We start from the raw sequence: 23183 nt of genomic DNA, 5'->3' as shown, positions 1-23183 counted from the left end.
CTTCCAATGTCTCAACAGACAACCATCTTGCCTTCTTGGATTTCTTTTTCTTTGGGACAAAGAATCCTCTAGACAATCCTCTAGATGGGACCAAAAATCTGTCCTTGCACTTTACTATTGGTGTTATCCTCACTGCTGCCATATGACCTATGCACTTTACTTATTAGCCTATCCTTTAAACCAGGGGTCCCCAAACTTTTTAAACAGGGGGCCAGTTCACGATCCTTCAGATCGTTGGAGGGCCGGACTATAGTTGGCTACTGAGCAATAAATAATAATAATAATAATAATAATAATAATGAAAAAGAGGGTTGGAAGAGACCCCTTGGGCCTTTTAGTCCAACCCTCTTCTGCCTTTTTGCACCAAAAGCACAAGTAAAGCACCCCTGACAGATGACCACTCAGCCTCAATGTTACAAATAATAATAATAATAATAATAATAATAATAATAATAATAATAATAATAAAGAGGGTTGGAAGAGACCCCTTGGGCCTTTTAGTCCAACCCTCTTCTGCCTTTCTGCACCAAAAGCACAAGTAAAGCACCCCTGACAGATGACCACTCAGCCTCAATGTTAATAACAACAACAACAACAACAACAACAACAACAACAACAACAACAACAAAGAGGGTTGGAAGAGACCCCCTTGGGCCATTTAGTCTATTTAGTCCTACTGGAATCTGCATCATCCGAAAATACATCACACAGTCCTAGACACTTGGGAAGTGTTCGACTTGTGATTTTGTGATATGAAATCCAGCATGTCTATCTTGTTTGCTGTGTTATAAATTAAAATAATAATAATAAAGAGGGTTGTAAGAGACCCCTTGGGCCTTTTAGTCCAACCCTCTTCTGCCTTTCTGCACCAAAAGGCACAAGCAAAGCACCCCTGACAGATGGCCACCCAGCCTCAATGTTAATAATAATAATAATAATAATAATAATAATAATAATAATAATAATAAAAAAGAGGGTTGGAAGAGACCCCTTGGGTCATTTAGCCCAACCCCCTTCTGCCCTTGTGCTGTGGGGAATGGATAAATGGCTTCGATGGGCCGCATCCGGCCCCCGGACCTTAGTTTGGGGACCCCTGCTTTAAACCATTGTTGCGCTAGCCAACCCACCCATGATGATAAGTGAAATTGATATTGGTTGTTGGTTTGACGTCTTTTATGACATATGAGCAGTGAATTCACTCTAAATTTTAATCTGGATTTTAAAGAAGATCCAAAACAGGTTCAGCACCTCAAATTTCTTTTTTGAAGTTCAGACTAAAACCTGGAGCAGATATATTGTCCCTCTGACATCAAAGTCAACAGTCCCACTCGACCCAATTTTTTTTTTTGTTATCAATCTGGTAAGCCTATCCTGAACCATAATTGTAGGAAAGAAAATAGGACTGAGTGGGGAAAAGAAAGAAAAACAGATTTTACCTTACAGAAGTTTTTTAAGGATTTCGAAGAGAGTGAGAGATGGAAAGGGGAGGACAGCAAGCCATAAAATGTTGCAGTGTGTCTGATTTTCAAAAAGATGTTATAATTTTGTTGTTTTATTTTACCTTACATTGTTGTAATGCATTTTAACGTATTACATTTTAAACTGTGTTGTCCAGGCTTGGCCCCATGAAGGCGGGGTACAAAAATAAAATAATAAAGTTCCTTGACAAAATTGAAGGAAAAGCTGATAAGGAGAAGACCTGGCTATGGCTCACAAATGGGACCCTGAAGAAGGAGACAGAAGGCCTGATCCTTGCAGCCCAGGAGCAAGACATCAGAACAAATGCAATTAAGGCCAAGATCGAAAAATCAGCTGATGACCCAAAATGCAGACTGTGCAAGGAAGCTGACGAAACCATTGATCATATCCTCAGTTGCTGTAAGAAAATCGCACAGACAGATTACAAACAGAGACACAACTACGTGGCCCAAATGATTCATTGGAACTTATGTGTCAAGTACCACCTCCCAGCAGTAAAGAACTAGTTGGATCACAAACCTGCAAAAGTATTGGAAAATGAGCACGCAAAGATACTATGGACTTCCGAATCCAGACTGACAAAGTTTTGGAACACAACACACCAGACCTCACAGTTGTGGAAAATTAAAAGGTTTGGATCATTGATGTTGCCATCCCAGGTGACAGTCACATTGACGAAAAACAACAGGAAAAACTCAGCCACTATCAGGACCTCAAGATTGAACTTCAAAGACTCTGGCAGAAACCAGTGCAGGTGGTCCTGGTGGTGATGGGCACACTGGGTGCCGTGCCAAAAGATCTCAGCCGGCATTTGGAAACAATAGACATTGACAAAATTACGATCTGCCAACTGCAAAAGGCCACCCTGCTGGGATCTGCACGCATCATCTGAAAATGAAAATCTGCACTTGGGAAGTGTTTGACTTGTGATTTTGTGATCCAGCATATCTATCTTGTTTGCTGTGTCATACAATGTAATTATTATTATTATTATTATTATTATTTTATTATGACACAGCAAACAAGATAGATATGCTGGATTTCGTATCACAAAATCACAAGTCGAACACTTCCCAAGTGTCTAGGACTGTGTGATGTATTTTCGGATGATGCGTGCTGATCCCAGTAGGGTGGCCTTTTGCAGATGGCAGATCGTAATTTTGGATTATTATTATTATTATTATTATTATTATTATTATTATTATTATTATTATTATTATTATTATTATTATTATTATTATTATGGGAGCAGTCGTTTGCCAAGGTCTTTACCCTTCCCTGCAAAGAGTGCTGAAGCCTCACCAAATAATGGCAACTCCTAGGATCCCATAGCCTTGAGCCATGGGATTGCCAGGGCAGTTCAAGCGGGGTCAAACTGCATGAATTCCACAGGAGAGACGCGTCCTAAGGAATCGACAAGGCATGTTCCGGGTGCGGGCAAGGGCTTCAGGCAACCACCGAGCATGTGCAGAGGACACCCGATGATGCTTTGGCCGCGGCATGTCTCCGGGCGCTGCCGTGGGACGCGAGGGGGGAGCGTGGGAGGGAGGGAGGGAGGGAGCTAGCTAGCTTCCCCTCCCCTTCCCCTCTTCTTCCTCTCCTCCTCCTCCTCCTCCTCCTCTCGCCTCGTGGGTCAGATCTTCCTCCAGCGGGTCCTCCTCCTTGGGTTATAAAGGCGCCCTTTCGCCCCGAGGATGCCCTTTGCCCGGGGCCTTTAGCCGAGAAGACCAGCAAGCGTCTTTCCTCGCCTCCTTCCCGCACTTGGCTGCACTCCCCTCCGCGAACCCTTCCACGAGTGGATCCTAGTGGGATTTTGTGTTGTAGGGCTTTGGAAGGGGGCTCTTTCTCCCCTGGATCTCTTTCTGCGCGTCAGGGAGAGTGTCGGGGAGACCCTGCCGCGGGGCTGGGCCAGCGAATAACTCTCCGGAGGAGAAAGGTTTTTGCTTCGGGGCTGCTGATCTACTGGGCGAACATGGCGAGGAATCTCTCCGGCTCCCTCGCTCTGGCCCTGGCCTTCGTCGTCCATCTCTTGCAGCTCATCCACCCGGCGGAGCCCACGCCCGAGCGGCCGCCCATTCCCACAGGTAACGGATCCCTCGAGCCCCCTCCTTTTGCTCTCCCTCTTCTCCTTTCAGCGGAGCCAGGCTTCTCTATATTTTATCCCCAAAATAAGCAACAGAGTGTCTCTTGGCATGTACAGAGTGCTTGATTGTGCCGATCTAAACCAGGCATGGGCAAACTTCGGCCCTCCGGGTGTTTTGGACTTCAACTCCCACAATTCCTAACAGCCGGTAGGCTGTTAGGAATTGTGGGAGTTGAAGTCCAAAACACCCGGAGGGCCGAAGTTTGCCTATACCTGGTCTAAACTCCAGAATTATAAGCATGGAGCCCTAGCAGTATCAAACTGCATTAATTCTACAGATGTGCCCTAGTAATGAGTTTCTATCAGGGAACATGGAGTTTGAGTCTGACATGAACCTCAGCATCAAAATCCATCCTTCTCCCTTCCCCGAACATGAGACAGAGGAAAAGAATCCAGTTCTTGCCAACATGTTTAAAAAGCTCTCATTCTTCCCCTTTGTGTTTGCATATTTTAATCTGGAAATTGATTTCCTTTTGCATACACGGGGTTGCGAAAAGAGAGGCTATTTCATTCCCAGAGAGTTTGGTGAGGTTCTTTACTTGCAAGGCACTTTTTGAAAATCAGATTTTTACTTTGTACCAGACAAAGTGAGGCAGCGTTCCCTTCTGAATCTCAGACAAAATGTTTTTTGTCTGAGATTCCAATTTGTAAGAACTTCTCTGTGCTTCCCATTTCTGATGAAGTGTCTGTGTTTCCTTTGCTTGTGCATGGCTGAGAGGTATTGTGTGTGGGTGTGCCTTCAAGCTCCCTATGGATTTCTATTTTCTTAGGTAAAGGTAAAGGTTTCCCCTGTCCAGTCATGTCTGACTCTGGGGGTTGGTGCTCATCTCCATTTCTAAGCCGAAGAGCCGGCGTTGTCCATAGATACCTCCAAGGTCATGTGGCCGGCATGACTGCATGGAGCGCCGTTACCTTCCCCTTCCCTTCGCCGTTACCTATCGATCTACTCACATTGGCATGTTTTCGAACTGCTAGGTTGGCAGAAGCTGGAGCTTATTTATTTATTTATTTCCAACATTTATATCCCGCCCTTCTCACCCGAAGGGACTCAGGGCGGCATACAAAATTGGCAACAATTCGATGCCTACACATAAGCTAACAGTGGCCGCCCCCTCTGCTCCCAGGGTTGGAACCTGGGACCTTTCGGTCTGCAAGTTCAGCAGCTCAGCGCTTTAACACACTTCGCCACCGGGGTTCTATTTTCTTAGGCGAAAAATATTCAGAGGTCACTGCGCTGCTGTGAGTTTTCCAGACTGTATTGCCATGTTCCAGAAGCATTGTCACCTGACGTTTCACCCACATCTATGGCAGGCATCCTCAGAGGTTATTATGAAGATCCTAGGACTCTATAGACTTGAGCCATGACAGTTAAAGTGGTATTAAACTAATTAATTCTGCAGTGCAGATGAGCCCAAGATGAGCTAATATCCACATATTAAACTGCCATTCAAAGCACAGCCCAAAGTTGGGGCAACCTTTGCTTAAGACACAAAAAGTTATTTAAAAAGTGATAAATGCAGAAAGGATCTTTCTCCACAATACAATCAGAAAGTCTTGACAATGTGTTGCAGACTTTGGGAAAGTCCTCCTACAGCTAAAGCAGGTTTCTTTACCAAACAGCACCAGCTTCTTTGAGGATGCCTGCCATAGATGTGGGAAAAATGTCACGAGAGAATGCTTCTGGAAGATGGCCATACAGCCTGGAAAACTCACAGCAACCCAGTGATTCCAGCCATGAAAACCTTCGACAACACATTCAGAGGTCATTTTGCCTGTTTCTTCCTGTAAAGTCACTCAATCAATTGCATTTCCCTTTATATTGATTAACAATTCCACAGTTGATTCTGTGAGACTCTTCTAGTTCTGTCTTTTTTTCTCTTCCTTTCTGTCCCACTCCTTGAAACTTTCATGTAGAAGAGAAATGTTCAGAAGATATCTTCTTGGCCCACCATTGGAAAAATTAAAGCAAGAAATCTTTCAAGCTGACTTTGCAACATCCCTATACAATGGATTTTTTGATCCTGCCAGATGCGGCTTGAGAACATACTGCAAGTCGCTTCTGGTATGCGAGAATTGGCCGTCTACAGAGATGTTGCCCAGGGTATGCCCCAATGTGCTACCATCCTGCCGGGAGGCTTCTCTCATGACCCCACAAGCTAGAGCTGATAAATGGGAGCTCACTCTGTCTCGCGAATTCAAACTGGTAACCTTCAGGTTAGCAACACAACCTTCATGTCAGCAGTTCAGCCGGCACAAGGGTTTAACCCATTGTGCCACTCCGGCTCCTAGTTCATTTGGATAACATTATTAATACTCCATTTTTAGGAATTCCAGTAGGGAAATGATTGTTCATTGTGAATGAACCCAGGAGTTGAAGTCCAAAACACCCGGAAGGCCAAAGTTTGCCTATACCTGGTCTAAACTCCAGAATTATAAGCATGGAGCCCTAGCAATATCAAACTGCACTAATTTCTGGGTTCATTCACAATGGCCAGCTTTTTGTACATGTAATCTTCTTTATATTGGAAAATGAAATTCAGGTGTAGATGCAATATCAGGATGTTCTTATCCTCGTGAAATTTGTTGCATATGGCCCAGATGTTAGCAATGTTTATGTGTGTGCATGATCCCCTGTGATAACTTTCACACATTCTTTTTGCATAGGACAGCTATTCACATATGGAAGTCATAACATTTAAAGTGATTTTTAGTGTCTGTGCCAAAGAGTGGGTTTTTACATTGTTGAGCATAGTCTTTGGCATGAGAATACAAGTAGCATAAATGTAGAAATGCAAGTTCTAAGCCAGCAGGCAGTTCATAAGGGAATCCCTTGTTTTTCATGGGCAGGAGAGGTAATCCTGCTTCTTTGGCATCTCTATTGTAAGCGCTCTTCCACTCCAATGCATTACTGAATAACCCTGTGGGTATTTACTTGGAACTCACTCCCACTATATTTTCTGGAGCCGAGTTCCTAACAAGTGTATTTAAAATTTGAGCCGTAATCATGTCATTTGAAATATATGACTTGGCCTATGGATAAACATAGAGTTCCAGATAATATAGCCTCTTGGACATTGGAACTGCTACTTTTGAATTTTTTCCCCTTTGTTCTGGCAGTGGTTACTTTCCCCATTATGGCATAGATTTCCCACCCAGACTTGTTCAAATACAGCTCCTTGGATCCTATTTGTCTGAAAGAGCTGGAAAGCAGTGCGAAATTTAATCTCCAATGTTTAAAACAGAAGAAAAAAGGACATGAATAAAACTTGCCCAGTCTAAAACATGTTTGGCATTCATTTGAAAGAGACAACAGGTTTCCAGTTTGCCATATATGTCTTGCCTGAACTGTACCAAAAATAGGTCTTTGATTCTGTCCTTTGCCTTTATTTACAGGCATGGAAAGTCTATCAAAATAAGAGACTTTTTCATGTGGTTATAATAAAAAATAGCTCAGAGTCTTTTTCACATCTTTAATGTAGTAAACAGCTTTAAAAATCCACATTATATCTTTTGCCACACAGAAGGAAAATCATTGCTGAAAATGGAAATATTTTAAAAATTGCTTTCATTGTTTAAAGCCAAAAACTTTCAGGGGGAAAATGACTTAAGAATGAAAGCAGGAATGCACATCCTTTCTGTGGACATAACTTCTCTTTTATTTTTCCAGACTATGGTGCTCATGAGTGACTTGCATTGTGTAGTAATACTTTGTATTAGTTTAAATTGAAGTATTAAATAGACACGTTAAACAATGAAATAGGTTGCTGTGCTAAAAACAAACAAACCATGCTTCGTGGCACAGCATATTTTGTCCTTCTGCTTTTCCAGCCTAGTGCAAAGATACCAGTTCAAGGGTCCGAATGCACTAAGGATGCTGAATCATTACCATGTTAGTTTGAGTCTGTCTCTATCATGTCTCGTAACAGAAACATACATGTCTACTTAGGACTTCATCACATTGAGGTCACCGATCTGGGCAATAGCGGGGGAATTCGCCATGGCGAATCCGGCATGGGATGTGGGGAACTGTCACTGCCTGGCTTCCCCTGTTGTTCTCTATGCAACACGGGAAGCCTCCCATGTTTTTGGTGCTGCTTCTTATGACAGTTCAACTTCACTTCAAGCATGGAGCCCCAGTGGACATTATGTGATGGGATCTGACAGGCTCCGTGTCTGAAGTGAGGTCGATTTGTCCTAGGGTGGGCAATTTTGCCCATCTGATGAGATCATTAGAATTAATTCCTATTAAGTCTAGTGGGGAATGGACTGTGATGAAGGCATGCCCTCCTACATTTCACAGATGAAAATTGGGACATGCGTGCAGCCGAACAACATCAGAGTGTGGTCAAGATGGCAAGCGTTTTCAGTGGGGAAGACCACACAAACCAGGAGAGGCTGTTGCTGTTTGCTTTAGCCTGAGCTTACCGGAAAGGGCAAGACTGTGCCCCTCCTTGCCTTTCTCGCTTGCTGAGTTACTTGAGAGCAAACTTCTTTTGCACTTGGAAAATTTAAGTAAGCTGAAGTGAAAGAAGGAAAGTGGGAGGAGGAGAGAGGGAAGAACTGGGACATTTTAAGAGCCGCTGAAAAAGTATGACGACAGGTTAATTGAGTCTGTTCCTGCCAAATCTTGGCAGATGGAGAATATATGAATGGATGCATGATTTCATCATGAGCCTATTTATGTGTTGGTGGAATAAGCCTCCCAGAGCCAACTGTGGTAAGGGGAAATTACCAAATTGCAAAATTTGGGTTTTTTCCTGCTTGGGAGCAGGCTCTTGCCTGTTTGGTGGATCTGGTCAAGAAGCTAGTATGTTTTATTAATTTTATGGGACCACAGTTTGGGCAGCATTTTTTTTGGCCTAGATAGTATAGTTTAGGGAGAGCTAAGACTTGAGAACCACATTGGGAAGGTTTTATAAAGGGCCTGTTGGATACAAAAAACCCCCCAGTCAAATGACATTAAAAAGGGAAGAAGGGAGCTCTGGATAGCTTCAAGAAAACCAGCAGCTGACCTGAATGAGTGATGAGGGTGCATGAGAGGAGGTAGTGGTAAGAAGTAGTGACCTAAAACACTAGGAATGGATAAGACAGTGATGTGTATGTGCACGGAGGGCAATTCCTGTTTTTAATTTGATGAGACAAATGGTTGAAGAATGAGGATTCCCTCAGAAGCAGATTAAGTTCAAAATGGCACAAAAATCAAGCTTCTTCGGCAGGATTGCAAAGACTCTATGAAAGGATGTGGTGGCTTGGATCTTTGCTCAAGTCATATGTGCCCTGACCAAGGGGTGCCTTGTCTCCCCTGCTACCATGAGCAAATCCTCTCCTCAGCTGATTTCCTGCTAATGTCATATAGATCCTTCTTTTCTTTCACATATGTTAGCAATAAAAATCACAATCACTTTCCCCTCCTGTTCTACTTTCTCTGAGCAAAAAAAAGAAGATTCCTGAGATATACATATTTTATATTTATATACACAACTCCTGACCCTTTGCTAGTCTCACATTTTGGCCTGAGGGCTTTGCCATCTAGAATATCAGAAAGGGGTTCTGTTCTGTAAAAGAAAAGTGAGAGCATGAAACAAAAAAAGTTTAGCTTGATCCAGGCCCATGGGGTTGAAGTCACAGTTGGAAGTAATTTTTGGTGGAATCAGAAGAAATGTACTACCTACAGCTTTAAAATAAAAAACCTATAATATTGAAACTGGGTTGCACCCTTCTCTGCGCTCCTTCCCACAAGCAGACAAAAATCTTTTTATTTAGATGGACTTTTGATTATTAACTGGTTGTCTTGCAAGGTTTTTTTTTAAATAGGGCCTGTTGTACTTTCATTACTATTGCTGTTTTCAGTGCTTTTAAATTGTTTTACAATATTTAAAATCATTTTAAGAGGATATATATATATATATATATATATATATATATATATATATATAATGTTTATTGTGGTTAATGACCAGCACCAAAAAATGAACAAGCATCAGAATAGGAACATAAACATTTAGGTGTTAAGAAACACTGTCAAAAGCATAGTTAAAACCCAGGATTGAATATGACAGTTACCATACAATGGAAACCTATGTTTCTGTAAGGCTGAGGCAGTGGAAACTGTGGGGCACCGTTTGTTGTACTGTTCTTTTCATCGAGACCTCAGAAAACATTTTATAAATCCAATTTAAATTTTTTTACCAGGGATATCTGTAAGGTTTTATGTTGATTATCTTTTAACTGACCAACACCCCAAAATTACTGCCAAAGTTGCTAGCTTTTTTGCAGCAGCTATAGCTTGTTGGCGCAAGATTCTGTCACAGTCGTAGAAAGTTTTAATATTTATTTAAGTATTTACCATTGTGATCTTAGCATATAAATGTTTAATACTGTTTTAACTATCATATTCACTTTAAGGGGATGGTTTTGTTTCATTTTTACTATTTTGTTTTAACCGATGTTGTGAGCAAGCTGGGTTCCATATCGGGATAAAGTCAGAATGTCAATTAAACCAGTAGATTTGTGTCATACAGTCCACATTTCAATCCCAATGTATCAATTATTTGAGAAACCATGCAGTACTGCTGATGAACCAAAGTTTCAAGTCATCACCCAGATTCCCTCTTGTCATGGATAAAAGGTTGACAGATATTAAGTTGGACTGCTGCATGTAATGCGTATGATTACAGCAACCTATTGTTTACTACTGTAAGTATCAGTGGCAACACAATTTATGGTACTGTTTATGTTTGGAACAGCTGACACATTAAAGAGGTGTTGTGAAGTTTTTAAGGCAATTACCTCTCTGCTGTATAGTATGAGAGTCCTTGTAGTATGAAAGTCATCCTCATTGAAAAATAGCATGTAATTTCTTCAGACCAAACAGACTTTTGTGAAAGGTGACCATAAACTCTTAAGCATGATGTAAAGATCAGAAACCCTTGAGTATGTGCACAGCTTTTCTTCTACCTGAGCTTGCATGCTCAGAACATTATGTCCAGTCTGAATATCAGACTGCGTGACCTGTTCACGCCCCCCCCCCCCCAAAAAAAAACAATGGATTTTAGGGATGAGTACACATACATTGAATAGATTTTATGTACTAGCTTCCCTCACTTTCCAGTGACTTGTTTTTAAAATTATGTCCATTTGCTGCATTTTCAATCCTGGGTCTACTCTTTTGATCATGCTGTGATTTCCCCCCCTATTAGTTTACTAAGCACACTGTTTTTCTCTCTAAATCTACTCTGCATGCTTTTTCGCTCTCTCTATCTCTTAGTTGACTCAGCATTGCAGTTATACACTTAAAAAACCCCATGGTTCCACTTTTCAGCCACATCTACTTTTTGACATCTTCCTGGTCCCTGACCTATTGAATAAGTAGGAGATGCCTGTATGGTGGGAAACCGCAGCTAAAATGTGTTCTTTTCCCACTGATGTCAATGGGAAAAAAATAATGGTTGTGTAAACTGTCCTAAATCTTGGAATTTTCAGAAGTGAATACATAACAGCACAGGAATGAATAACAATTTAAATAAAGATATTATTTGGAAAGACTGAAGGCCTATCAGTTTTTCCTTGTGCATTGATTATGATAAATGCATGATTTGAAAACAGTTGGTTATTTTATACTAGTAACAATTGTTTGAGTCAAAGTTTTTGTATCAAAAAGAGTTTTGGAGAGTAGATTCTAATTATTTAAATACTAAGAAAACATACACTGATGTAGAGTAGATGCTCCTGGTTTGCAAACTCCTCTTGTTTCTGGGTTCCAGACACTGCAGACTTTGTTAACTGTAAACTCCAGTTTTAATCCTTGCTAAGATAAGCTGCCTTGAGTTATTTAGCATTCCTATCTTTGCTGTCAGCTGTTTTAAAATCCGGTAAGAATGATGTCTGTATAGATTGCATTTCACTATTCAGGGTTCATGCCAATACTGATAACAATGTGAATGCTTTTTTTTTTATTGTGGGAGCAAAATGTGCTTTCCAGAAGTCTCACCTTACAGATATAAGCCTTGCTAGTTTGTGTGTGTGTTGGAGGCAGAAAGTAGGCTCTGCTATGACTATAAGGTTTTCACTGTGTTTGATTAGTTGGAGAGCAGGTTGAAGTTTGTCTATCAGTAGCTCTAGGCAGCAAGCTCCAAAACAGGACATTTCACAAATGGTCCAGGGTTGGGAACAATGAAGTTCCCATGTCTTGTTTTTTTGTTCCACCTTCACCCCAATCTTTTGTTCTGGCAAATTCAACCCCCAAGCCTTAAGATGTGGGAGAGTTAAAAGGACAATCCATTCCATAGCCAGAACTTGGAATTGTTACATTTTGAATCATAACTTGAATAATTGTCTGGAAAAGTAACTTTTCAACCTCTCCCTGTATCATTGTTTTAGATTTCTTTTTAAGGGAAGTCATAGAGTAAGGATAGAAAACAGACCACAACACATTTTTGTAATGTGATTTTTAACCTCTACTTTGCTATAAAAATCTGTTGTCCACTGAATGCATTAAGAAGAAATGCATTGTCCAATGTGTCCCAAATTTTCTTGGTGTTTCCAATTCCGATCTAACCATTATAATTCAGGTTGCTGTCAAAATAATTTTTACAGCTGGGTGCTTTTTTCTTTTATCCGCAAGCAATTAAAATAAATGAGTATGCATGGTGCATGTTTCTTTCATTTGACAACACACTCCACCAATGTGTTATGCATTAAAATAGATACATACCACACAGCAATTACTACTTAATTTTGATTTCAGTGAAAAAGATACCCCTGAGAAGGAATCTAACAAAACTACAGCCTATAAGGAGTCATTGGTCCTTTATCTATCTAGATAAAAAATTGGTTCACAACATTTCCTTTGTAACCTCCATAACTTTTCTCCATTTACAGACTATGGATAGTAATTATGGTACAATGTTATGCCTAGGCATATTTTCTTGTCCCATTCTGTCATAAATGTATCGCTGTTTTGGAATTTAACATTCAAAGTAATTTGAAGGCTAATATAATTTCAGGATTTACATTTTTGCTAATGGTTTTACAAATGTTATGTGTTCTACTGCTCTCAACCTGTTGCTCATAAAAGTGGGAATCTTGAATAAGTGGGAATCAGTTCTCTTGAGATACATACACACACACACACACACACACACACCCCAACCCAATCCCATTTATTATCAAGAGACCTAATTGTTTTGCTCATTAGGCTCCTTTTAATTTTAATTTAATTTTAATGTTATTTCTAATAAGTAGCAGTTACATTTCTCTAAAGCATTCACATTGGCTTTCTATGTTCAGTGCATTTTAAATAATTTCAAATATTTATTGTAGAGAATATACCTGTTACTTGTTTAAACTATCATTTGTTTGATCACATTATCTAAAATCTAGTTCATTGTGAACCATTTTAATGTAATACAAATTTGCAGGCATGGCAACTTTAAATTGAAAGGAGACATTTAAAATTCAATTGATCTTAATTATTCCAGGCCCATTCAAAGTAACAGTGTGTTCCTAGCGGAAATACTTGGCCTTCCATAATAACATCACAAGTGAGCCAGTGTAGTGAAGTACTTCGAGTGTTGGATTAGAACTCAGGGAAATTTCCGCTCAGCCATGGAAATCACTGGGCAAATCATTCTCTCTCAGCTTCAGAGGAAGGCAGTGGCAATCCAAAAAGTGCCAAAAAAACTTACATCAGAGTTGCCATTAATCCGTTTACTTGAAGACACATATCAGCAGCAGCAACCAATACCGTTAGAAAGATCCTTAAAGTGTTGAAAGCATAGTGAACTTCTGGCTTTTCCAGAAGTTTCAATTTTTTTAAAAAAATATATATCTTATGTGTATGAATGTGGTTCAGTTATAAGACATATCCTCCCCTTCTGCTTTCTCAAGGCAGATAGCAACATTTGCATCAACAGGTATTGTGGGTGGGATAGCAGCAACTCTGTTTCTCAGGAAATAGGCTTGTACCCTGACCTGTGATGGGGGATGCCAATGGTAAATAAGATTCAACTGCCAGTCTGCTCAGTTTTTATATATCTGGACTGGAAATCTGTGGATCTTAAGATATTATTGGGTTAAGTTCCTCTCAGCCCCATCCAGCCTTGTCAGTAGTGTGGACTGATGGAAACCATAGTCCATTAATACCTGGGTAGTTCTCCAGATCTGCTGAGTGTGGATGAAAAGAGAGCATTCTGACTTTGACCTGAGAATGCAAATGTCCTGGGAACTAAATATTCTATTTAGTAAACAACTTAATCTCTAAAAAGTATCAAAGCATGGTGTGACCCATTTATTACTTTGGTCCAAATCCAGTTGTTTGTCTTCCCTACTAGACTTACTGAGGGAAAAACAGGACCGGGTTTTTGTGGCTTTAATAATTGTGCAGAAAAGGACTTTTGCTAGGTGTTGCTTCCTGAAATTTCCTCTTTTACACACGTTAAAAGTACAAACGTCCTTTTCTGTTGTTCTGCTGTAAATTCTGGTCCTACACTGAATTGATTCACGATATCAATATGAACTTCGTAAGTCAAGACTTTTGTAAATAATAATAATAATAATAATAATAATAATAATAATAATACTTTATTCTTATATCCCGCCTCCATCTCCCCGAAGGGACTCGGGGCAGCTTTCACAGGGACAAGCCTAGCACAGTAACATAACTTATATAAAACACTAATTTAAAACAATAGCTTAGCACAGTACAGCCATAAAATTATGCACATTACATAAAATTTCTTAAAAATTTAAAAATTCCATTGGGTGTGCTATTGCCGAGTTTAATTATTGGATTAAACTTGTTACAGCTGTTGATCAGTTTTATGTTGTGGTAATGTGAGAGGGAAAAGAGAAATAAAGTTCCATAGGAAAAAAAATTAATCAATTTTTGAAAAAGTAAACAAACTGGATGCTAAAAAAAAAATGTATTTTTCTGGAGTTTCCTTGTTTGACTGCTTCTATTTAAAGAGCTGGTCTTGTAAAAGAAAAATAGTACAAGGTCAATAAGCTTTCTCTACTAGTAAAGTCTGCTCACTTCTTAAAATTAAAGCCAGTTGCTAGAATTAAGAATGAACACAGCCGTATGATACCATGGCCTGAATCCAGCTGTTTGGCTGGAGAAGCAATTGAATCAATTGTTGAACAGTACATCAATATTTATGTCAACTCCAGTGATTAAATGACTATATTTGAAGTGCGGATGAGCAATTGGACATCAGCCATGGTGAATGGAAAGCCTCTTCAAAGTATGTAACAGCATACTATAGACATTGTTCAAATTTACCAGTATTTCAAGTATTAGTTATTTTTCTGAAATAAAGACTGGTTAGATTACATTCTCATTTATGAGGGAATGTGAAGTAGTCATACATTTTTAAATGATTTTTCAACAGCAAATACGTAAAATATTTTTGCCATAAAGAAATTACGTATTGGCCCAGCTCAAGTTCAAATTAAACTTAGCTATGACAGAATTTTATTTTTAAATTTGGTTTCAGATAGTTTTGGGCTACGATGCTAAATACACATATACGGGGATAGTAAATTCCATTTAGGGTACCTGTACAGTGTAGAGGTTTGACTTTTGGACTATGACTCTGGAGACTAGAGTTCAAATTTCTGCTCTGCTATGGACACAGCCTGGGTGACCTTGTACAAGTTACACTATCTCTGCTTCGGATGAAGGCAAAGACAACCCTTTTCTGAACAAAGTTTGCCAAGAAAATCAATGAAAGGTTTGACTAAGAGTCAACGTAAGTCAGAAACACTTTGAAAGTCACACAACAGCAAATTCAAATTATGGGGCAGAAACTTGCAGCTTTTCCATATTTGCAGGGTGAAGCTAATCAAATGCTGAAGTAGATGGCACTATTCAAGGACAGTAAAGTAATTATTATCAGTTCTTTATTCCTGTCACGATCACATAACTCTCTGGTCTACTGTGGAACTATCTAACCCAGGGGTCCCCAAACTTTTTAAACAGGGGGCCAGTTCACAGTCCCTCAGACCGTTGGAGAGCCGGACTATAGTTGAAAAAAAACAACACTGTAAACAAATTCCTATGCACACTGCACATCTCTCATTTTGAAGTAAAAAAAAAAACCCAAATGGGAACAAATACAACCTCAATGTTAATCATAATCATAATAAAAATAAAAGAGAGAGTTGGGCTAACACCCTTCTACCTTTGTGCACCAAAAGCACAAGCAAAGCACCCCTGACAGATGGCCACCCAGCCTCAATGTTAATAATAATAATAATAATAATAATAATAATAATAATAATAATAATACATCACACAGTCCCAAACACTTGGGAAGTGTTCAACTTGTGATTTTGTGGTACGAAATCCAGAATATATATCTCGTTTGCTGTGTTATACTGTGTCTTTGTGTCAACAACAACAACAACAATAATAATAAAGAGGGCTGGAAGAGATCTCTTGGGCCATTTAGTCCAACCCCCTTCTGCCTTTGTGCACCAAAAGCACTGGCAAAGCACCCCATAATAATTAATTATTAATTAAATAATAATTAAAATATCATTATAAACATGCAAAGCTTTGGAAGGCGCACACCAGGTGAGGGAGGAGGTTGGAAAGGTGTGCGCTTTTCCTCGGTGGAGGAGGAGGGAGCTGCCGCCGCTGCAGGGACCGGATAAATAGCTTTGATGGGCCGCATGTGGCCTTAGTTTGGGGACCCCTGATCTAACCAATAGTCCCATTCCCCCTTCTCATAACTGAATATAAAATTGACCAAACAAGAGTTTTTGTTTGTTGTTGAAAATGCTGTTGAAATTTCATTGTTCATACTTAGATATTTATCTGTGTGGAGGGAGCTGGTAACTCAATAGAAAGATATATTGCTAACATGTCACAAACCGCAGCTTCACTTTCTTGAATTTTCAGTTTAAAAGGTTTGATCTTAACAAAGTACTGTCTCAGCTCCATGGCAAGATGACTAGTCAGGGTAGACAATATGAGATCAGTCTGGTTCCATATAAGGCAGCTTTTTATTCATACGTACGTATATGACTTTTGTGAATTTTATGAATGTGGCTTTTGAAAGCACAAAAGGTTATGAAAACACCCAGTTGGCTGTTGCACATATGGACTTATTCAATTTCCTGTAGAAGTAGTATGTACAGGGTTTTATGATGCAATTCATGTGGGATCTAAATTACTAGTGTGTAAGTAATTGCAGTGTTTAACAGAGAAATGTAGCTTATTTTCTTTTCCTTTGCTCGGCACCATTACTCCTGTATGCCTAAATGGGGAAAAGGAAGGCATTGTCTAATTTGGCAAGGTACCTAGCAACATTTGGGGCTTAAATGTTGACCACACAATTTCTCATCGAATAAATTAAGTGGATGATGTTGAGAACTCAGGGTGTGTTTTTAGAAGTTATTCTTTCAATTGGTCCATGTCCAAAAGAAAGAAAGAACCATGCTTTATCCTACTACTGGTGCTGGCATGGTATGTGAACCAGCATTTAAAGCTGTATTTGGAATAGTTGTAAGTAGTGAAACCATCAATTTTGATTCTTATGAAAGTTCAGCACATACATTGTAGAAATTTCCATAATACATTGTGGGCTTACAATGAGACAGATAAGAATTGAATGTGTTACATATGATATTCTCCTGCAGGGATGTGAAGCTTGTGTTTCTCCAGATGTAGCTTGACTACAGTTTCAGGATCCCTCACCATTACTTAAGAAAGTGAAGAGAAATGGAAGCTAACATCTGGAAGGCCACATATTGTTCTTCTCTGCTCTGTTGCTGTGGGATTTTGCACCAGAAGAACTGAGATTTGTTTTAGAGCAAAAGGTTGCTTGATGGTTATCCCAGATGTAGCTTGTAATACTGACTCAGGGACCATGCCATGCATCACAGTCTTAATAATATTGGCTTTGGGCTGAGTGGAAGCTGTTTAATAGGTTATCTGAAACTCTTTTGTTTCTTTCTAATCATATAAATAAAATTTATTCTCAGCCTTGATTTGCAGAAATGTTGTTATGTCAGCCCCTCCAGATCTAGCTTTCTTTTTACAGGTGTTTCTGAGATGCTGGTTTTGATGTGCACTCTAAGGTTGGTGCTCTTTTACCATCCAAGTCAAGATAGAGAGTACATAATTCTGCTATGTTCATTTGAAGCAAGAGGCAGAAAATCCAAAAACCATCACTTTCTACATCCAGAAATTTAAAAAATATTAAGTATATTTATACGCATTCCTTCTACCTTTCCAAATGAACTTATCTGTGTATAGCTGGAGCATCTGTTACCTTGAACGTTAGATTCAATAATGGCAGTAGTGTTTAACAAATGTGTGAAAAAGCTAGCTATTTTGTGTATGTATCCACATATATATCCTATATTTAGCCTGAAAATTCAAACATCTATGTGTTACATTTAAATACTTAACATGCCAATTATTTATTTTCAAACATTCTGGCACATGCCAGAAAATCTTTTTTTGTTTTATTAAAATGCCTTGATTTAAAATCTTGTCATTTAGACTTTGATATTATTGGAATTTATTCTCATGTTTTACACAGAACTGTATAGAAAAACAAGAATGCCTGAATCAGAGATGGGCATGAAGCCAATATTTTGATTTCTTACTTGGAAAAAATGCCATTTGTTATTTAGTTGATAAGAAAAGAATTCTGGTAGCCCCTCTCTATTTTTGCAGGGTGGGGATAAAAAACAAAAAACAAATGACCAGACACATGGGCCTAAATCCAGTTGGTAATCCCATTTAAAGTAAATCTGTTATATCAATGGGATTTACAGAAATGTCAATGTAGCCTTCAGCTTTCAATAGCAGCCTAAATACCCTGAGAACACAGATCCCATCTGATCTTAGAATTGAAGCAGGGTTAGTCCTGGTTAGTACTGCCAATGAAACTAGGTGCTGTAGGCTATATATCAGAGAAAGGACCTGGCAAAATCACCCCTGAGTATTATTTGCCTAAGAAAAATCTGTGAAATGTTTGGGGTTGTGACTTAAAGGCATATGTGTGCACACTATTGATTCAATGGGTTTGTCCTAGTTGGGACTAATAATTGGATGTAGGCTAATGCATTGAGCTTGAACAAATATTCACACAACAGTAGAATCTGTATGATACTTGCCTTTCAGACCACTCTGTGGGATATTTGGTTTTTTAAAAAGCTTATTTGGAAAATAAAAGATATCTGATAAGTCATTGCAATATAAAATGGTTAAACTGAGGCCTTGAATCCCTGGCTTATTGCTAATTAAACTGCTTACAGTAAAATTCTGAATAAACTCTCAACAGTTCATGCTGACATTAAGTATATACCGAAGTCAGATTTCAGGAAATGAGAGAAGATACCACCTATGACCATAGAACACACATGAATTTAAAGTCAGCCTTCAACCTTCACATTCCTATCACTGAACAAATACATGTAAGTCAGTCTAGTTGGAAATATTTTTTCTTGCACAGAATATTAGTGATCTTTGCATTTAATTTTCATGATTGGAAAATGTGTGTTCTTTTAGCCCAGTGGTTCTCAACCTGTGGGTCCCCAGACGTTTTTGGCCTACAACTCCCCGAAATCCCACCCAGTTTACCAGCTGTTTCTGGGAGTTGAAGGTCAAAACCATCTGGGGACTCCAGGTTGAGTACCACTGCTGCAAAAGTATCTCCTTGGCTGGACTCATCACATAAACTATTGGTATATTTATTAATAGTTTAAAAAAAATATGCTGCCTCCTGGATAACCATGTTGGGTTTCCATTGTTGCTCATTGCATCACTTTAAAATAAATATGGTGTTCTGTAGTTCTTTAAAAGGAGCATGTTCTTATAACAACTGCACAGAGCACCTTGCTGAGTGTGGAATTTGCTATTACCAACATTTTATAACATGTTATAATTAGTTTTGAAGGATCTCATGGGTGCTAAGTTGAGTACCTGGGGATGACTTCAAGGGGAGAGGGATTTTTTTAAAAAAATATTGTTCTTTTGACTGGCACTGGATTAATTCAGTCTATATCTGTCACCATATATTATGTCATGTGCAAAAACCATGAGATGTATTCAAGAATGTAGCAGGGGTGTGGCTAACATTGAAAGGAAAGGGGCATTGCCTGAAACCTCCAGCCCATGGAAGCTTTCTTGATCCCCTAATCCCTGCATTGAAGATAAGCCAGTAGCAGCACCTTCTTTATTTGTACTTCTTTAGCTCCCAGGGACATGGTTAGGCTTGGTGACTGTAGTTAGGGAAAACCTACTGATCTTGGAGGGGCTATTATGTTTGCTGATCATATTCACAAGGAAGACTGGTGTACCAGATCCAAATGTCCACGTGGAGAAAATTTGATGCAGCAGACTAGGAAAAACCCTGCACTTTCAAGCAGCAATTTAGTAAAATTATCTACAGGGCTGAGGAAAATAAAATATGCCACATATTAGGGAACAAAATAAGGGAAAATTAAATAAAGTAGAAACAAAATCTCTTACATTGCTAGGCATTTCTTTCCAACCTCAAACAAACTTAGATATGCCAAATTCAAATATGCTGTTTTATATCTGGATATGATACAGTCCCCAGCTGCGTCAGTCAAAATGTGGATGTCTGTCTGCTGGGGAGAAGTATTTGTTTGCAGGAGCCCATGGCAATATCTAATCCCCTTGCATTTAGAAAATGAATGTATTGCCAGCAGAAAAGACTTAGACTGATCCACTGACATCCCTAGATCTGCAGCAGGGAGAACTTTCTAATCTAGGTTTTGTGGGCACTCACATTGGCAGTTTTAAAAGGAATAAATGAGTCACATATTGTATATTTTCACAGTAAGTGTCTGGTTTTGCTTCCATGTCAATCAGAAGGAAGGTTAAAATATTTTTTTAAAAAATCCAGGCAGCTAACCTAGTTAAGGAATGTGTTTCCAATTTTAAAATATGGAAAATTGGAAACATATCCCTTAACTAGGGTAGCTGCCTGGATTTTTATAAAAAATATTTTATCCTTAACTGAGAAGACAATGGATTGATAACTAATTAATACAATTGGGTTTTAGAAATACATTCAAAAGATCAGTTTCTAGCATTAGGAATGCTAATGTGCTATTACATACACATATGTTTCGTGAAATAGAGGCTATTAATCAGAAACAACTTTGCCTGAATACTCTAAAGGCACTAGATCCCTTCTGAGCTTGTAGATTAAGCAGGGTCAGCTTGGGTTGAAATGTAGATGGGATATTGCCAAGAAATACCAGATATTGTAGGCCAGGATTTCTTAAACATTTTCTACTTGCAACCACTTTGTAGCCAACAAATGTGTGTGTCCCCAGATATATAGATATAAAATGGGTATGAAAATCAAAGATTTACTGAAAACAAATCAGCATTTACAAAACTTGGTAAACAGTTGATTTTCCCTTTCGTGGAGTACAGTTGAATGTTTTCAGTCCACTGTAAACACTTTATGTTGTTGCTAACAGATTTGAAGAAATAGGTGGTGTTCAGAAATCTTTTACTGTTGCCAGTTTTTGGAGACCCCAATATTGAACTGACGGGACCCAATTTGGGGTCAGAACCCACAATTTAAAGGCTCCCAAACCACCTGTGAGGATTCCTAGGAAACACTATCAAATTCATTGAATTGCCATAAACCAACAGGTGATTTAAAAGTGTGTGCACACACACAGAAGCAACTTTCTTTCAGAGAGGGAAGCAGTTTTGTGATGAAGAATTTCTACAAGTGGATCTCATCAGCTTCTATGATTTCCCCCTTTCTCAATCGTTTATCCTGAGCTCTTACATTGAACTTACTATATTTACAGCTCAACAGTTTGTTTATTCCCCCCCCCCCCCCCAGTCACAGCCTTATGAAACCTTTAGCAGCCTCTTTTGGAACTGAAGTGTTTCAAGGGAATCTGGCTAAGAAAACCTTATGTAATCCGATGCCTATGGATTGTTATTAAATGTTTGCTTTCAATAATGGACTGGGTGAGAGCAGACAAATTGAGGCCTAATGCAGGCAAGACAGAAACCTCATCTACACAGCTATATACAAGCCAGATTATCTGCTTTGAATTGGATTATATTAGTCTACACTGCCATATAATTCAGTTCAAAGGAGATTATCTGGATTTTATATGGCTGAATAGATGGGGTCAGAGCTGTTGTAGTAAATTGGAAAGTAGATTAGTGGATAGAAATTTATCCTGGGTTGGATGGAGTTACGCTCCCCTGAAATCTCAGGTTGTAGATTTGAGATTTACAACCACACTCGAGCTGGAGGCACAGATTTTGGTGGTGATTTGGAATGCTATCGCTGTGATTGATCCTTGATGTATGATTTCCCATTTAGTTTACTATGTTACACTCATTGTGAGGCTACACTGCTTCTTGGAAGCTTCTTCAGATGATTTAAAATACTGTGGCAAAATTGCAACCAGGGTTGGTTGTAGAGCATATAATGTTGAAACAGCTTTGCTGGCTACAGATCTATCTCTTCTTGGAACAGTTCAAAGTGCACCGCTGGCTAAAAAAACTTATACTGCTAAGGTCCAGACTGTCTGAAAGTCTGTGTCTCCCCATATGAGCAAACAAAAAAATGGTGTCAAAGCCCAATACCGAGCGAGAGCCAAGTAGTCACTTTTTGGGGTTCAGCACTAAATCTGTATGCTCCTTGCCAAATCCTTCTTTTCTGTTTCAGGTCCATGCCTAAATATTCTGTTCCTTTCTATGCTGAATTATTTAGGATCCTTTGAGGTTATTCAATGCTCTGGTTATCAAAAAGGGCCAACAAATGTTTTGTCCACCAAATTTTATATTATTTCAATTTTGAGGATAATCCAGGATTGAAACAATCTTTAGATGTAATCAATATTTTTGCTGAGTGCACAATTGTGATCCTCCAGATATTTTTAAAAAGCAATTTCCAGCATTCCTTATAAATGGCTATATTGACTAATGGCCCATCCTGATCTGAGTCTTTCCAAGTATGGGCCCAGTGTTGATTGGGTGTCACGCAATCTCCAGGCCCAAGCAACACAGCCCTCTTGGATTTTTTGGGCTCTATGAGCCCGGAAAACCCAGAGGGCACTAACCCCCTCCCCTCCCCCAGGCCTTTAAATAGACAATAACTTACCCGGCTTCTATTAAGATCCTGCCAGAGTCTTCCTGGTATGTAGAAATCACACGCCAGGAGAGGGGGGGTCTTAAAAAAGGTAAAGGATGACGTTAAGTCTAGTCGTGTCCGACTCTGAGGGTTGGTGCTTATCTCCATTTCTAAGCCGAAGAGCCGGTGTTGTCCGTAGACACCTCCAAGGTCATGTGGCCAGCATGACTGCATGGAGCGCCGTTACCTTCCCACCAGAGCGGTACCTATTGATCTACTCACATTGGCATGTTTTAGAACTGCTAGGTTGGCAGAAGCTGGAGCTAACAGCGGGCGCTCATTCCGCTCCTGGGATTTGAACCTGGGACCTTTCGGTCTGCAAGTTCAACAGCTCAGTGCTTTAACACACTTCGCCACCGTGGCTCTTGAGGGGTGTCTTACCAAGTATCAAATTCTTTCAG

The 23183-nt window shown here is 39.4% G+C and overlaps 1 protein-coding gene and 1 long non-coding RNA gene across 3 annotated transcripts in view; one reads left to right on the top strand and one right to left on the bottom strand.

The window, feature by feature from the left end:
• Nucleotides 1-1532: 1532 nt before the first annotated feature.
• Nucleotides 1533-3003, bottom strand: LOC134297864 (uncharacterized). The gene is made up of 2 exons (XR_010004740.1): nucleotides 2782-3003; nucleotides 1533-1876 (listed from the first exon to the last, which is right to left on the bottom strand). It is a non-coding gene; the product is annotated as an uncharacterized LOC134297864 (long non-coding RNA).
• A 146-nt stretch (nucleotides 3004-3149) lies between these two features.
• plod2 (procollagen-lysine,2-oxoglutarate 5-dioxygenase 2) overlaps nucleotides 3150-23183 on the top strand; it is a 79472-nt gene continuing 59438 nt past the window's right edge. The window contains exon 1 of one of the 2 annotated variants that reach the window (XM_003226991.4): nucleotides 3150-3563. In XM_003226991.4, coding sequence (XP_003227039.2) covers nucleotides 3452-3563 — 112 coding nt within the window. In that variant the 5' untranslated portion in view covers nucleotides 3150-3451. The remainder of the gene's footprint in view (nucleotides 3564-23183) is intronic. The other variant, XM_016997175.2, reaches the window with a different exon arrangement.

The sequence above is a fragment of the Anolis carolinensis genome, chromosome 3, assembly GCF_035594765.1.
Source record: "Anolis carolinensis isolate JA03-04 chromosome 3, rAnoCar3.1.pri, whole genome shotgun sequence".
NCBI classification, from domain to species: domain Eukaryota; kingdom Metazoa; phylum Chordata; class Lepidosauria; order Squamata; family Dactyloidae; genus Anolis; species Anolis carolinensis.
Note: the sequence above shows the minus strand (reverse complement) of the source record. Positions and strands in the feature narration are given on the sequence as shown.